Here is a 17,482-nt window from a genome sequence, read left to right on the forward strand (position 1 = left end):
GAGAACCTTCCAGAAGGACAACCATCTCTGCAGCACTCCACCAATCAGGCCTTTATGGTAGAGTGGCCAGATGGAAACCATTCCTTAGTAAAAGGCACATGCCAACCCGCTTGGAGTTTGCCAAAAGGCACCTAAAGAACTATCAGACCATGAGAAACAAGATTCTCTGGTCTGATGAAACCAAGATTGAACTCTTTGGCCTGAATGCCAAGTGTCACGTCCAGAGGAAACCTGGCAGCATCCCTACAGTGAAGCAATCATGCTGTGGGGATGTTTTTCAAAGATGAACGGAGCAAAGTACAGAGAGATGGTTGATAAAAACCTGCTCCAGAGCATTCAAGACCTCAGACTGGGGCGAAGGTTCACCTTCCAATAGGACAGCGGCCCTAAGCACACAGCCAAGACAACGCAGGAGCCCAGACTTGAACCCAATCAAACATCTCTTGAGAGACCTGAACATAGCTGTTCAGTGCCACTCCCCATTCAACCTGACAGAGCTTGAGAGGATCTGCAGAGAAGAATGGGAGAATCTTCCCAAATACAGGTGTGCCAAGCTTGTAGCGTCACACCCAAGAAGACTTGAGGCTGTAATCGCTGCCAAAGATGCTTCAACAAAGTACTGAGAAAAAGGTCTGAATACTTATGTAAATGTTATATTTCCGTTTTTTACTTGATACATTTGAAAAAATGTCTAAAAACATGTTTTTGCTTAATCATTATGGGTTATTGTGTGTAGATTGATGAGGGAAAAAGTGAAGGGGTCTGAATACTTTCCGAATGCATCGTCCATATATGTCAAGGCTGTGGGTAACTGGTGAAAGGAGTCAGGCGCAGGAGAACTGAGATGCGTGGACAAGGTATTTAATTCAAGAAAACAACAGTAAAAAAACACTACTATGGTGCAGGAAAAAATACCGGTACCACGAATAAACGGGTGTAACAACAAAACCCGGTAACAATAATACCAGCCATCAGATACAGCCTAACAATAAAACAAACACGCACACAAACATGGGGGAAACCAGAGGGTTAAATAATGAACATGTAATGAGGGGAATTGAAACTAGGTGTGTAGAAAACAAAGACTAAACAAATGGAAAATGAAAAGTGGATCGGTGATGGCTAGAAGGCAGGTGACGTTGTCCGCCGAACGCCACCCGAACAAGGAGAGGGACCGACTTGATGGAAGTCGCGACAATATATTATTATATGATTATGCATTTAATGCTCTCTTATTCGGGGTGTCATACCAGCAATGTCAACATATTGTCAACACATGCAAATTAATAAATAATAAAACACATTAACTATAATTTAGAGCTACAAACTAAAGACTGCGCTTTTGTTAAAACAGCCTGCCAATATGCATTGTCAATATCATTGTTAATTTTGGTTTGATATCCACTTGTGCATCCAGTTTAGGTTAAACACCAACAATGTCAAAATACAAAGTCTATGCACATCCACTGTAAAAATGTCAAATACAAAGTCTATGCACATCCACTGTAAAAATGTCAAATACAAAGTTTATGCACATCCACTGTAAAAATGTCAAATACAAAGTCTATGCACATCCACTGTAAAAATGTCAAATACAAAGTCTATGCACATCCACTGTAAAAATGTCAAATACAAAGTCTATGCACGTCCACTGTAAAAATGTCAAATACAAAGTCTATGCACATCCACTGTAAAAATGTCAAATACAAAGTCTATGCACATCCACTGTAAAAATGTCAAATACAAAGTCTATGCACATCCACTGTAAAAATGTCAAATACAAAGTCTATGCACATCCACTGTAAAAATGTCAAATACAAAGTCTATGCACATCCACTGTAAAAATGTCAAATACAAAGTCTATGCTCATCCACTGTAAAAATGTCAAATACAAAGTCTATGCACATCCACTGTAAAAATGTCAAATACAAAGTCTATGCACATCCACTGTAAAAATGTCAAATACAAAATCTATGCACATCCACTGTAAAAATGTCAAATACAAAGTCTATGCACATCCACTGTAAAAATGTCAAATACAAAGTCTATGCACATCCACTGTAAAAATGTAAAATACAAAGTCTATGCACATCCACTGTAAAAATGTCAAATACAAAGTCTATGCACATCCACTGTAAAAATGTCAAATACAAAGTCTATGCACATCCACTGTAAAAATTTCAAATACAAAGTCTATGCACATCCACTGTAAAAATGTCAAATACAAAGTCTATGCACATCCACTGTAAAAATGTCAAATACAAAGTCTATGCACATCCACTGTAAAAATGTCAAATACAAAGTCTATGCACATCCACTGTAAAAATGTCAAATACAAATGTTTCAATATGCATTATGTACAATCAGTTCCTTTACAAAAGGTAACACAATCTGATTTCCCTTTAAGAACACTTATACATGAGAATTCATCTCCAATAAATATTTAGCATTTTGAATGCTATTGATTCTATATTCATCACAGAATCACACACAAATCAATACTTGAGTCGACTCCATAGGAGTCATATGCCACATGACAGAAAAAATATTTTTTACAGACAGCTCCATAAAGGAGACAACAAACTATAACGCTTGTCATATGACGTTCGCTATCCTTCATAAAGGACCTAAGTAGATATTACTATTGGAAATAGAGAGTTCTTACAGCATGAAAGACGGTAAACCCTCATCCAGTTTGTTAAATAGTTTGTCTCTACCAGGGCCTCCACACTGTTTTGTGACCACTGGTGGCCTGCTTCACTGGGCCCTGGCAGTGGTGTTGATGGGAAGAGAGTGGCGAGGAGGGGCAGACGTCCTGGCCAGCTCTCTGGAGATTCTGAAGCATCATGTCCTTCATGGAGCTGGAAGACAGGAAGTGTAGGGTCTCCCTCCAGCACTGGGAGTAGCCCTCACTGTGGGCCCTCTGGGGGACTGGGCTCTGAGGCTGCAGCTTCTGCGTCAGGAACCCCACCGTCATCTCCAGGATGTCAGCCTTCTCCAGCTTGGTGTTGGGGTCCTGTTTGTGGAACTCCCTCTCCAGCAGGGTCTTGAGCTGCTCTATGCAGGTGTTGATGCGGTCTCTACACATCTTCTCCACAACTGGTTTCCTTAGCTCATGAAGAGAAGAGGGCATTAGGTTAGTTCTATGTCCTTAAAGTTCAAATCATGAAGAAAATGATTCAATAGTAAACAATGACACAAACATGTGTTATAAATAATATTTATTTTATGCTTGTCTTTAGCAGAGAGCATGGTGTTGGCAGAGTCGCTGATGTAGGTAGGAGCCATTCGGGTAGAGAGAGAGTGTGTGTGCTTCTCTGAGGAAGATGAGTGAGTTGTGAGCTGAGAGAGGAGCCCACTCCCCTATTTATAGAAGGACATTATCATTACAAAACCATGAGTCCCAGGCTTGATTAGCTTTCCCACACTCTGAGGTCAGTGGGCGAGGCAAACACAACAATGGGAGAGGCATCAGTTATCTCATGGTTAACTGGCCAACAAAGGAATGGTAGTGCAGATATCGGAGGCACAGACTGAACAAGCAGGTGTTACACTTGTATTACCTGGGAACATTCTCGATCAGGCTTCTGCAGATGGGGACTGGGTCAAAATGGTAGTCTTGATAAGGGACCCTTTCTTTCCTTCCAGTTCTGTGCTGCCAATGATTGGAACGAATAGCAAAAATTGCTGAAGTTGTAGACTTATATCTCCCTCACTAACTTTAAGCATCAGCTATCTGAGCAGTTTACCGATTGTTGCAGCTGTACGTAGCCCATCTGTTAATAGCCCATCCAACTTCCTACCTCATCCGCATATTGTTTTTATTTACTTTTTTGCTCTTTTGCGCACCAGTATCTCTACTTGCACATCATCATCTGCACATCTATCGCTCCAGTGATAATTTGCTAAATTGTAATTACTTCGCTACCATGGCCTATTTATTGCCTTACCTCCTTACTCCATTTGCACACACTGTATATATATTTTTATATTGTGTTATTGACTGTACCTTTGTTTATCCCATTCTGCACTAACTGTGTTGTTTTTGTTGTTGTTGCAGTGCTTTGCTTTATCTTTGCCAGGTCGCAGTTGTAAATGAGAACTTGTTCTCAACTAGTCTACCTGCCTAAATAAAGATGAAATCAAATACATTTAAAAAAAGATAAGACACAGCACACTTCACAAGGCAGATATGCACAGAATAATAACACTACAGAGATGATTATGATTTTTTAAATTAAATTATATATATATATTCTTCTTTTTTTTAATTAACGCATAAACAAACTGGAAAATAATGTTGGATAAAGAAATCCAGATGGCTGTCATGTATTATGTTTCATCATCTCTATAATCCCAGTTATCCTGAGTGTTTTAGTCGTCTTTGGTCTCTTCACCAGTCGTTAATGCGTCTGACCAAGGACTTGGGTGTGTCCTTTGTCAACAACTTTGAGTCCTTCTGGAATAGGCCTGGCTACTTTGTGGAAGGCGCAATTAACCTGGGTGAAAATGGCTCCCGGCTGTTGTCATCAAACATTGGAAAGGCTCTTGGTCAACTAAATTGATGTGAGGACAATAATAGCATTACATGTAAGTCCGTTTTTACCATCTCCTCTTTGGTCACTGTGAGAGTTCCACATGTTGTATCTGAAAGCAGTGGCGGTTCTAGCTTGTATGGCTCACAGGGTGAACCCCCCCCTTCAGCCCTCCCCCCGACAAAACCCCCAAAATACCCATTCTGCAATAACTGTACATTTTATTCAGACATTTGGAACATTTAAATTTATATAAATATAAAAACTATACAAAAATAAGACTCATAAATATCAAAAAGAAGTAACAAAGACAAATAGAAAGAAATTGTAGTATGTAAATACAAATGAAAAAGATACAATTATTACACTATTACCATTGCTAACAAAAAACACACAAATAAAACTAAATTGCACCAGATATCACACAAATACACAAATATAATGACACACTTATAAAGAAGAGAACCTGATTATTACACTATTGCACTTCAAACAAGAAACACACAAACTGAATTGCACAACTAATTGCATTGCATTAGTACTGTGCAATTATATATTATATAGATTCCCTCGCTCCCCCTACCTCTGGCTTCCAGTGGGGAGACTTGAGGTCAACCTACACCCGCCCCCTCCCCATCTCATACTTCTGAGTGGGAGGCCTTCCCAGGCCTAGCCCGCCTAGCTCACAAACTTGAATCAGGGCTCCCACTCCGACAAGGTTAATTGACCCACAGTCCCACACAGTGACATAATATCATTGACATGACATGCAAATGAGCGATAGAAAACCGATCGCACATATGTCACCATTCGGAATATATATAAACTCATAAAAAAAGATACGTCCCTTTTTCAGGACTTTGTCTTTCAAAGATAATTAGTAAAAATCCAAATAACTTCACAGATCTTCATTGTAAAGGGTTTAAACACTGTTTCCCATGCTTGTTCAATGAACCATAAACAATTCATGAACATGCACGTCCGGTACGGTTGCCTCACCTCTGGTTTACTGACCTCTGCCTGTCATTTGGATCATTAAAACTATCGTTATTTTGACGTGGTCTGCATCTGGGTCAGCATTTAACACCATAGTACCCTCCAAACTCATCATCAAGCTCGAGACCCTGGGTCTCGACCCCGCCCTGTGCAACTGGGTACTGGACTACCTGACGGGCCGCCCCCAGGTGGTGAGGGTAGGTAACAACATCTCCACCCCGCTGATCCTCAACACTGGGGCCCCACAAGGGTGCGTTCTGAGCCCTCTCCTGTACTCCCTGTTCACCCACGAATGCGTGGCCACGCACGCCTCCAACTCAATCATCAAGTTTGCGGACGACACAACAGTGGTAGGCTTAATTACCAACAACGACGAGACGGCCTACAGGGAGGAGGTGAGGGCCCTCGGAGTGTGGTGTCAGGAAAATAACCTCACACTCAACGTCAACAAAACTAAGGAGATGATTGTGGACTTCAGGAAACAGCAGAGGGAACACCCCCCTATCCACATCGACGGGACAGTAGTGGAGAGGGTAGTAAGTTTTAAGTTCCTCGGCGTACACATCACAGACAAACTGAATTGGTCCACCCACACAGACAGCATTGTGAAGAAGGCGCAGCAGCGCCTCTTCAACCTCAGGAGGCTGAAGAAATTTGGCTTGTCACCAAAAGCACTCACAAACTTCTACAGATGCACAATTGAGAGCATCCTGTCGGGCTGTATCACCGCCTGGTACGGCAACTGCTCCGCCCACAACCATAAGGCTCTCCAGAGGGTAGTGAGGTCTGCAAAACGCATCACCGGGGGCAAACTACCTGCCCTCCAGGACACCTACACCACCCGATGTCACAGGAAGGCCATAAAGATCATCAAGGACAACAACCAACCGAGCCACTGCCTGTTCACCCCGCTATCATCCAGAAGGTGAGGTCAGTACAGGTGCATCAAAGCTGGAACCGAGAGACTGAAAAACAGCTTCTATCTCAAGGCCATCAGACTGTTAAACAGCCACCACTAACATTGAGTGGCTGCTGCCAACACACTAACTCAACTCCAGCCACTTTAATAATGGGAATTGATGTAAAATATATCACTAGCCACTTTAAACAATGCTACTTAATATAATGCTTACATACCCTACATTATTTATCTCATATGTATACATATATACTGTACTCTATATCATCTACTGCATCTTTATGTAATACATGTATCACTAGCCACTTTAAACTATGCCACTTTGTTTACATACTCATCTCATATGTATATACTGTACTCGATACCATCTACTGTATCTCTTCTACTGGCTCTTCTCCAAGATCGCATAGCAGTTCAGACGTCTTTTGTCCTCGTCTTGTCGTGTCCTGTATATATATATATTTACAACTTTTTTCACATACATTTTATTTTTATTTTCCATCAACTCATCTTCTAAACACTCTCCTGCAACCAGCCTCACCAATTTATATTTATAAAAAAATATTATTTACCTCAGATCTGTAATCCTCCAAGAAGCTAGCCAGAAACACCAAGAAGCTAGCCAGAAACTAGCCAGAAGCTAGCCAGGAGCTAGCCCAGAAGCTAATCCAGAAGCTAATCAGAAGCTAGTTAGCTTCTTTACTGGCAAATCGTTAGTATTCAGCTAACCACGGTTTGTGGTCATCAGCTATCCTTTAGCTCGAAAATCTATCGCCAGTTTGTACGGCGCAGCGCGGCTCGGAACGGAACATACCGGACCAATTTTTCTCTCCATGTCCCTGGATTTCAACTGCTCTCTGGACATTCATACCCGGATCTCACAGCTAGCTAGCTGCTATCCGTGTGACAGTCGGCTTTCGTCGATTCCGGAGCAAACATCGATTGTTCCGGTGCTAGCCAGCTCCGTCAATCACTCCTGAGTTCCATCATTCACTCCTGGGCTGCAGTCACCTATCCGGACCCGTTTCACTGCCTACGCGGAGCCCCACCGGGCCTTCACAACTGGACTGCCGACGTTATCTACCTGAAGGAGATCCGGCTGGCTCCTCTGTCGCGACGTTACCTGAACGCCCATCTGCGGCCCGCTAACCGTTAGCTGTCTTACCGGCTGCTATCTGAATAGACAATCGGACAATTTATTTATTTTTATTATTATTATGTTTTCTTCTCGGGCCTCTATAACTATATCTATTGTTCTTATTTTTGTTGTTGTTGTGTGATTTGGATTAATCCCCTCTACCTCACGGAACCTCACTAATCTACTGACCGAACGCAAGAGGTGGCTAACAACAGACTCCATCCTATGCTAGCTTGCTACTGGTTGGCTTGGCTAGCTGTCTAAATCGCCGTGACCCTCAACCAACCTCTCCACTCACTGGACCCTTTTGATCACTCGACTAAGCATGCCTCTCCTTAATGTCAATATGTCTTGTCCATTGCTGTTCTGGTTAGTGTTTATTGGCTTATTTCACTGTAGAGCCTCTAGTCCTGCTCACTATACCTTATCCAACCTATTAGTTCCACCACCCACACATGCAATGACATCTCCTGGTTTCAATGATGTTTCTAGAGACAATATCTCTCTCTTCATCACTCAATACCTAGGTTTACCTCCACTGTATTCACATCCTACCTTACCTTTGTCTGTACATTATACCTTGATGCTATTTTATCGCCCCCAGAAACCTCCTTTTACTCTCTGTTCCAGACGTTCTAGACGACCAATTCTTATTGCTTTTAGTCGCACCCTTATTCTACTCCTCCTATGTTCCTCTGGCGATGTAGAGGTGAATCCAGGCCCTGCAGTGCCTAGCTCCACTCCTATTCCCCAGGCGCTCTCTTTTGACGACTTCTGTAACCGTAATAGCCTTGGTTTCATGCATGTTAACATTAGAAGCCTCCTCCCTAAGTTTGTTCTATTCACTGCTTTAGCACACTCTGCCAACCCGGATGTTCTAGCTGTGTCTGAATCCTGGCTTAGGAAGACCACCAAAAATTCTGACATTTTAATTCCAAACTACAACATTTTCAGACAAGATAGAACTGCCAAAGGGGGCGGTGTTGCAATCTACTGCAAAGATAGCCTGCAGAGTTCTGTCCTACTATCCAGGTCTGTACCCAAACAATTTGAACTTCTACTTTTAAAAATCCACCTCTCTAAAAACAAGTCTCTCACCGTTGCCGCCTGCTATAGACCACCCTCTGCCCCCAGCTGTGCTCTGGACACCATATGTGAACTGATTGCCCCCCATCTATCTTCAGAGCTCGTGCTGCTAGGCGACCTAAACTGGAACATGCTTAACACCCCAGCCATCCTACAATCTAAACTTGATGCCCTCAATCTCACACAAATTATCAATGAACCTACCAGGTACCTCCCCAAAGCCTTAAACACGGGCACCCTCATAGATATCATCCTAACCAACTTCCCCTCTAAATACACCTCTGCTGTCTTCAACCAAGATCTCAGCGATCACTGCCTCATTGCCTGCATCCGTAATGGGTCAGCGGTCAAACGACCTCCTCTCATCACTGTAAAACGCTCCCTGAAACACTTCAGCGAGCAGGCCTTTCTAATCGACCTGGCCGGGGTATCCTGGAAGGATATTGACCTCATCCCGTCATTAGAGGATGCCTGGATATTTTTTTAAAATGCCTTCCTAATCATCTTAAATAAACATGCCCCATTCAAGAAATATAGAACCAGGAACAGATATAGCACTTGGTTCTCTCCAGACCTGACTGCCCTTAACTAACACAAAAACATCCTATGGCGTTCTGCATTAGCATCGAACAGCCCCCGTGATATGCAGCTGTTCAGGGAAGCTAGAAACCATTATACACAGGCAGTTAGAAAAGCCAAGGCTAGCTTTTTCAAGCAGAAATTTGCTTCTTGCAACACTAACTCAAAAAAGTTCTGGGACACTGTAAAGTCCATGGAGAATAAGAACACCTCCTCCCAGCTGCCCACTGCACTGAAGATAGGAAACACTGTCACCACTGATAAATCCACCATAATTGAAAATTTCAATAAGCAATTTTCTACTGCTGGCCATGCTTTCCACCTGGCTACTCCTACCCCTGTCAACAGCACTGCACCCCCAACAGCAACTCGCCCAAGCCTTCCCCATTTCTCCTTCTCCCAAATCCATTCAGCTGATGTTCTGAAAGAGCTGCAAAATCTGGACCCCTACAAATCAGCCGGGCTAGACAATCTGGACCCTTTCTTTCTAAAATTATCTGCCGAAATTGTTGCCACCCCTATTACTAGCCTGTTCAACCTCTCTTTCGTGTCGTCTGAGATTCCCAAAGATTGGAAAGCAGCTGCGGTCATCCCCCTCTTCAAAGGGGGGGACACTCTTGACCCAAACTGCTACAGACCTATATCTATCCTACCATGCCTTTCTAAGGTCTTCGAAAGCCAAGTCAACAAACAGATTACCGACCATTTTGAATCTCACCATACCTTCTCTGCTATGCAATCTGGTTTCAGAGCTGTTCATGGGTGCACCTCAGCCACGCTCAAGGTCCTAAACGATATCTTAACCGCCATCGATAAGAAACATTACTGTGCAGCCGTATTCATTGATCTGGCCAAGGCTTTCGACTCTGTCAATCACCACATCCTCATCGGCAGACTCAACAGCCTTGGTTTCTCAAATGATTGCCTCGCCTGGTTCACCAACTACTTCTCTGATAGAGTTCAGTGTGTCAAATCGGAGGGTCTGTTGTCCGGACCTCTGGCAGTCTCTATGGGGGTGCCACAGGGTTCAATTCTTGGACCGACTCTCTTCTCTGTATACATCAATGAGGTCGCTCTTGCTGCTGGTGAGTCTCTGATCCACCTCTACGCAGACGACACCATTCTGTATACTTCCGGCCCTTCTTTGGACACTGTGTTAACAACCCTCCAGGCAAGCTTCAATGCCATTCAACTCTCCTTCCGTGGCCTCCAATTGCTCTTAAATACAAGTAAAACTAAATGCATGCTCTTCAACCGATCGCTACCTGCACCTACCCGCCTGTCCAACATCACTACTCTGGCGGCTCTGACTTAGAATACGTGGACAACTACAAATACTTAGATGTCTGGTTAGACTGTAAACTCTCCTTCCAGACCCATATCAAACATCTCCAATACAAAGTTAAATCTAGAATTGGCTTCCTATTTCGCAACAAAGCATCCTTCACTCATGCTGCCAAGCATACCCTTGTAAAACTGACCATCCTACCAATCCTCGACTTTGGCGATGTAATTTACAAAATAGCCTCCAATACCCTACTCAACAAATTGGATGCAGTCTATCACAGTGCAATCCGTTTTGTCACCAAAGCCCCATATACTACCCACCATTGCGACCTGTACGCTCTCGTTGGCTGGCCCTCGCTTCATACTCGTCGCCAAACCCACTGGCTCCATGTCATCTACAAGACCCTGCTAGGTAAAGTCCCCCCTTATCTCAGCTCGCTGGTCACCATAGCATCTCCCACCTGTAGCACACGCTCCAGCAGGTATATCTCTCTAGTCACCCCCAAAACCAATTCTTTCTTTGGCCGCCTCTCTTTCCAGTTCTCTGCTGCCAATGACTGGAACGAACTACAAAAATCTCTGAAACTGGAAACACTTATCTCCCTCACTAGCTTTAAGCACCAACTGTCAGAGCAGCTCACAGATTACTGCACCTGTACATAGCCCACCTATAATTTAGCCCTATCAACTACCTCTTTCCCAACTGTATTTAATTTATTTATTTATTTTGCTCCTTTGCACCCCATTATTTGTATTTCTACTTTGCACATTCTTCCATTGCAAAACTACCATTCCAGTGTTTTACTTGCTATATTGTATTTACCTTGCCACCAAGGCCTTTTTTGCCTTTACCTCCCTTCTCACCTAATTTGCTCACATTGTATATAGACTTGTTTATACTTTATTATTGACTGTATGTTTGTTTTACTCCATGTGTAACTCTGCGTTGTTGTATCTGTCGAACTGCTTTGCTTTATCTTGGCCAGGTCGCAATTGTAAATGAGAACTTGTTCTCAACTTGCCTACCTGGTTAAATAAAGGTAAAATACATTTTTTTTTTTTTAAATAAAATCTTGCCTATGCCGGACTGTACCATCACTCATTCATATTTCTTTATGTACATATTCTTTATCCCTTTACACTTGTGTGTATAAGGTAGTAGTTTCGGAATTGTTAGTTAGATTTCTCGTTGGTTATTACTGCATTGTCGGAACTAGAAGCACAAGCATTTTGCTACACTCACATTAACATCTGCTAACCATGTGTATGTGACAAATACAATTTGATTTGATTTGGTCTTACCTTCCTACCTGATAATCGCCTCATTTCAAGACATTGTTTAGCTAAGATTCTTGAATCATTGGTTAATTTACAACTTTGTTCCTCTTTATCTGGTTTACATTAAAAATACAATTATCAATCAGGGTTTAGGTCTGGGCATAGTACTACCACAGCAACCACGTTAGTTAATGATCTTGTCCAAGCCTTGGTTTCTAAAAAGAGCTGTGCTATGTTGTTTATTGACCTGTCAAAGACGTATGATGCTGATCATTCTGTTTTGCTGAAGAAGTTATCAAGGATAGGTCTGGGATATACAGCCTGTTTATGGTTTCAGATATCTTTGCAACAGAACTCAGGCCATCTTGACAGATGGGGTTAAATCTGAATTTCTTGAGATTCAAAATGGTGCTCCTCAGAGTTTGATTTTTGGTCCATTTATTGTTCACCTTGTATATTAATGACATAGGAAACATTCGTGAACTTCAGCATGACTTTGATTCAATTCAGAAATCACCTAAAACCAAGCTCATGCTGTTCTCTAGGTCATGAAATGTTGACCCTGATGACCTGCATATTTGTGATAAAAATGGAACCCAATATAAGTTCCTGGATGTCTTGAGTGATGACAAGTTGTCCTTATTTTTTATTTATTTTACCTTTATTTAACCAGGTAGGCAAGTTGAGAACAAGTTCTCATTTACAATTGCGACCTGGCCAAGATAAAGCAAAGCAGTTCGACAGATACAACAACACAGAGTTACACATGGAGTAAAACAAACATACAGTCAATAATAAAGTATAAACAAGTCTATATACAATGTGAGCAAATGAGGTGAGAAGGGAGGTAAAGGCAAAAAAAGGCCTTGGTGGCAAGGTAAATACAATATAGCAAGTAAAACACTGGAATGGTAGTTTTGCAATGGAAGAATGTGCAAAGTAGAAATAAAAATAATGGGGTGCAAAGGAGCAAAATAAATAAATAAATTAAATACAGTTGGGAAAGAGGTAGTTGATAGGGCTAAATTATATGTGGGCTATGTACAGGTGCAGTAATCTGTGAGCTGCTCTGACAGTTGGTGCTTAAAGCTAGTGAGGGAGATAAGTGTTTCCAGTTTCAGAGATTTTTGTAGTTCGTTCCAGTCATTGGCAGCAGAGAACTGGAAAGAGAGGCGGCCAAAGAAAGAATTGGTTTTGGGGGTGACTAGAGAGATATACCTGCTGGAGCGTGTGCTACAGGTGGGAGATGCTATGGTGACCAGCGAGCTGAGATAAGGGGGGACTTTACCTAGCAGGGTCTTGTAGATGACATGGAGCCAGTGGGTTTGGCGACGAGTATGAAGCGAGGGCCAGCCAACGAGAGCGTACAGGTCGCAATGGTGGGTAGTGTATGGGGCTTTGGTGACAAAACGGATTGCACTGTGATAGACTGCATCCAGTTTGTTGAGTAGGGTATTGGAGGCTATTTTGTAAATTACATCGCCAAAGTCGAGGATTGGTAGGATGGTCAGTTTTACAAGGGTATGTTTGGCAGCATGAGTGAAGGATGCTTTGTTGCGAAATAGGAAGCCAATTCTAGATTTAACTTTGGATTGGAGATGTTTGATATGGGTCTGGAAGGAGAGTTTACAGTCTAACCAGACACCTAAGTATTTGTAGTTGTCCACGTATTCTAAGTCAGAGCCGTCCAGAGTAGTGATGTTGGACAGGCGGGTAGGTGCAGGTAGTGATCGGTTGAAGAGCATGCATTTAGTTTTAATTGTATTTAAGAGCAGTTGGAGGCCACGGAAGGAGAGTTGTATGGCATTGAAGCTTGCCTGGAGGGTTGTTAACACAGTGTCCAAAGAAGGGCCGGAAGTATACAGAATGGTGTCGTCTGCGTAGAGGTGGATCAGAGACTCACCAGCAGCAAGAGCGACCTCATTGATGTATACAGAGAAGAGAGTCGGTCCAAGAATTGAACCCTGTGGCACCCCCATAGAGACTGCCAGAGGTCCGGACAACAGACCCTCAGATTTGACACACTGAACTCTATCAGAGAAGTAGTTGGTGAACCAGGCGAGGCAATCATTTGAGAAACCAAGGCTGTTGAGTCTGCCGATGAGGATGTGGTGATTGACAGAGTCGAAAGCCTTGGCCAGATCAATGAATACGGCTGCACAGTAATGTTTCTTATCGATGGCGGTTAAGATATCGTTTAGGACCTTGAGCGTGGCTGAGGTGCACCCATGACCAGCTCTGAAACCAGATTGCATAGCAGAGAAGGTATGGTGAGATTCAAAATGGTCGGTAATCTGTTTGTTGACTTGGCTTTCGAAGACCTTAGAAAGGCATGGTAGGATAGATATAGGTCTGTAGCAGTTTGGGTCAAGAGTGTCCCCCCCTTTGAAGAGGGGGATGACCTTATGCATAGAGAAAATCTGGCTAAGATACAAGAGTTTATTTAAAAAAAAAAATTAATTCAAAATAAATCATGACTCAGTATTAAAAATAGGAGAGAGATTGTTCAAACAACGCCTCTCCTTGTATTGGATTTTTGGTGATATTGTTTACCAGCATGCGGCAACCTTTAAAACCATTGGACGCAGTCTACCATTCCGCAATACGTTTTATCACAGGGGACAATTTTAGCGCTCATCATTGTAGTCTGTATAAAAATGTGGGATGGGCCTCTCTGTAAGAAGAGAGCTGATGTAACAGCTGTGGAGTAGGAAGGATCGGAGGACCAATGCGCAGCGTGGTACGTGTTCATGCTCTTTATTAAAACAATGCAACAAAACAATAAACGACACGTGAAATAACCAACCGAAACAGTTCCATGTGGAACACACAGACACAGAAAATAAACACCCACGAAACACAAGTGGGAAAAGGCTACCTAAGTATGATTCTCAATCAGAAACAACTAACGACACCTGCCTCTGATTGAGAACCATACCATACACAAAACAGAAAACGGAACATAGACAAACCCACCCAACCAACCCAACCATACTAAAACAAAGACATAACAAAGGAACTAAGGTCAGAACGTGACAGCTGCATTCACTTTATTTACTAAGCAATCTTACAGAAAATGTCTTCATATGTAACTTCATTAATTAAGTTAATACTAATAAGTTAATGGATAACACTAGGGATCCCTTCAGTCTACACAGATTTGGGAAAATCTGCGTTTTGTTTTTTTGCCCAGAACAATTTGCAGAGATCACTGCAGTTACATGTGCTGGTGCCACTCAGTCAGTTTAAAATATTGATTTGAGGACCTCTACGTAACTGAATGTGATTGCTTTTATTACATTTTTTATTTTGTTATTGTGTGTTGAATTATATTCTCTTGTTAAATAGATTTTTAATCTCAATGTGACTCCCTGTTTAACTGATTTACCTGAGATGGTGCAGGAAACACAATGGTAGGCGAACGGGAAGTGGGAGGCAAACACACATTCGATCTTCTGTGGAGCAACGCATGGATATATTAGTTATATGAATACAAAATGTATTTTTGATGTTAAGTGTGCCTGGCTCCTCATGTTTCCCCTCTATTTCACCATGTGGTGGACATCAAAGACCAGTCAAACAAGACATATTTTTTTTCTTCTCAATAGTAAGGCGCCAATGTACTGTAAGGTGTGATTAACCCACACGCGTATGTTCTTTCCAAAGGCGTGACTCACATGGCAGATGTCATGAAATATACGTCGCCAAAATTGTATTGCAAATCGTTGGCTCAACCGTTGCCTGTCGAGTGTGGGGGAAAGTCTCAGGTGTTGAAAGTCACCGCAATTAAGTAGGCAGCGCATGATATAAATACCGAGTCCTCAGACTCAACAGACTTATCTAGGTTGAGTTGCTGAAGAGCTGTGCGGATACGCTTTGTAAGAGCTCATTAAAGAACAGCCACTCTACAGCTCCCAGGTAACTGCCATGGCTACTTTAGCTAAAAGTAATACTTCTGTTGAACTCGTTCTGTTCATCCAACAATTAGGTAAGTATAGGCTAATACTCAATTTCAGAACGTTTGTGCTAATCGAAGTTTATCACGAGTAATAGCCTAATCTTGTTCTGTTTCCTTCCTTTAGATACGGAAAGTAATTGCGGAGAATTTAATCTATAGCAGCTGAGGACACTTCCACAGTGGACAGATGTGTGGCCAGAAATATCGGCTGCCAGCAATATTGGCAGCCCGCATCCAAACTGGAGAAAGCCGATATTTTAGAGATGGCAGTGAGTTTCCTATAGGAGACAACCACTGCGAGTGTTTCACCCAGCTACTCGCAGGGATTCTCCCAGTGTCTGCAGGAGACCCTCCGGCAGCTGTCCCTTCACGTGTCCCTGCAGGCGGCAGAACGAGGGGAGATCAAACGGTTTTAAGTGCTCCAGAGAACACCACCGTCCAAGCAAAGCCCTGCCAAGCGGTCAACATCGAGATCATCATCACCGCGATCCGAAGGCTCTCTGTAGAGACCGTTGTAATACTGACAATAACCACAAGACTGGAGAAAGTATCTCAACATTTTGGATCAGATTTGCGCCTCAGGCTAACAACCAATGCATTTTATCTTTGTGGCATGATTGTTATCGCCAGTTGTGCAACATTTGCGCATACACTACATGACCAAAAGTATGTGGACATCTACTTGTTGAAGCATCATTCCAAAATCATGAACATTAATTCCCCCTTTGCTGCAATAACAGCCTCCATTCAGCCATGAGCGTTAGTGAGGTCGGGCACTAATGTTGGGCAATTAGGCCTGGCTTGCGGTCTGCGTTCCAATTCAAAGTTGTTCGATGGGGTTGAGGTCAGGGCTCTGTGCAGTCCAGTCAAGTACTTCCACACAGATCTTGACAGACCATTTCTGTATGGATCTCGCTTTGTGCACAAGGGCATTGTCATTCTGAAACAGGAAAGGGTCTTCCCCAAACGGTTGCCACGAAGTTGGAAGCACAGAATTGTCTATAATGTAATTGTATGCTGTAGCGTCACTGGAACTAAGGGGCCTATTCTGAACCATGAGAAACATCCCCAGACCATTATTCCTCCTCCACCAGACTTTACAGTTGGCACTATGGATTTCAGCAGGTAGCTTTTTCCTAGCATCCACCAAACCCAGATTCGTCCGTCAGGCTGCCAGATGGTGAAGCATGATTCATCACTGCTCCAGTCCCCAATAGCAGCAAGCTTTATACCACTTCAGCCGATGCTCGGCTTTGCGCATGGCAATTTTAAGCCTGTGTTCTTCAGCTCAGCCATGGAAACCCATTTGCTAAAGCTCCCTAAGAACAGTTATTGTGGTGAAGTTGCTTCCGGAGGCAGTTTGGAACTTGGTAGTGAGTGTTGCAACCGAGGACAGATGATTTTTATGCACCACGAGCTTCAGCACTTGGTGGTCCTGTTCTGTGAGCTTGTGTGGCCTACTACTTTGCGGCTGAGCCGTTGTTGCTCATAGACCTTTCCACCTCACAATAACAGTACTTACAGTTGACCGGGGCAGCTCTAGCAAGGCTTTAATTTGACAAACTGACTTGTTGGAAATGTGGCATCCTATGATGGTGCCATGTTGAAAGTCATTGAGCTCTTCAGTGTTTGTCATTGGAGATTGCTTGGCTGTGTGCTTTTTAAAATTAAATTTTAAATATATATATTTTAAAATACACCTTTCA

General features: G+C 42.7%; 1 protein-coding gene and 1 long non-coding RNA gene across 2 annotated transcripts; one reads left to right on the top strand and one right to left on the bottom strand.

The window, feature by feature from the left end:
- Nucleotides 1-1,601: 1,601 nt before the first annotated feature.
- LOC110494430 (transcription factor HES-5) lies at nt 1,602-3,297 on the bottom strand. Its single transcript, XM_090205855.1, has 2 exons — nt 3,228-3,297; nt 1,602-3,114 (listed from the first exon to the last, which is right to left on the bottom strand). The coding sequence occupies exons 1-2, from the start codon at nt 3,286-3,288 to the stop codon at nt 2,714-2,716; spliced, it is 462 nt and encodes a 153-aa protein (XP_090061981.1). The 5' UTR covers nt 3,289-3,297; the 3' UTR covers nt 1,602-2,713.
- A 12,298-nt stretch (nt 3,298-15,595) lies between these two features.
- On the top strand, nt 15,596-17,482 carry LOC149976073 (uncharacterized). The gene is made up of 2 exons (XR_016487661.1): nt 15,596-15,806; nt 15,901-17,482. It is a non-coding gene; the product is annotated as an uncharacterized LOC149976073 (long non-coding RNA).

The sequence above is a fragment of the Oncorhynchus mykiss genome, chromosome 17 (genome assembly GCF_057628025.1).
Source record: "Oncorhynchus mykiss isolate SJ-2025 chromosome 17, ASM5762802v1, whole genome shotgun sequence".
NCBI lineage: Eukaryota > Metazoa > Chordata > Actinopteri > Salmoniformes > Salmonidae > Oncorhynchus > Oncorhynchus mykiss.

Bases quoted from the DNA above. Each gene is read 5' to 3' on its own strand.
- LOC110494430 (XM_090205855.1), bottom strand. From the start codon at position 3,288: ATGGCTCCTACCTACATCAGCGACTCTGCCAACACCATGCTCTCTGCT. The intron at 3,115-3,227 runs AAATAAATATTA...CTTCTCTTCATG, and splicing joins CTCTGCTAAAGACAAGCATA to AGCTAAGGAAACCAGTTGTG.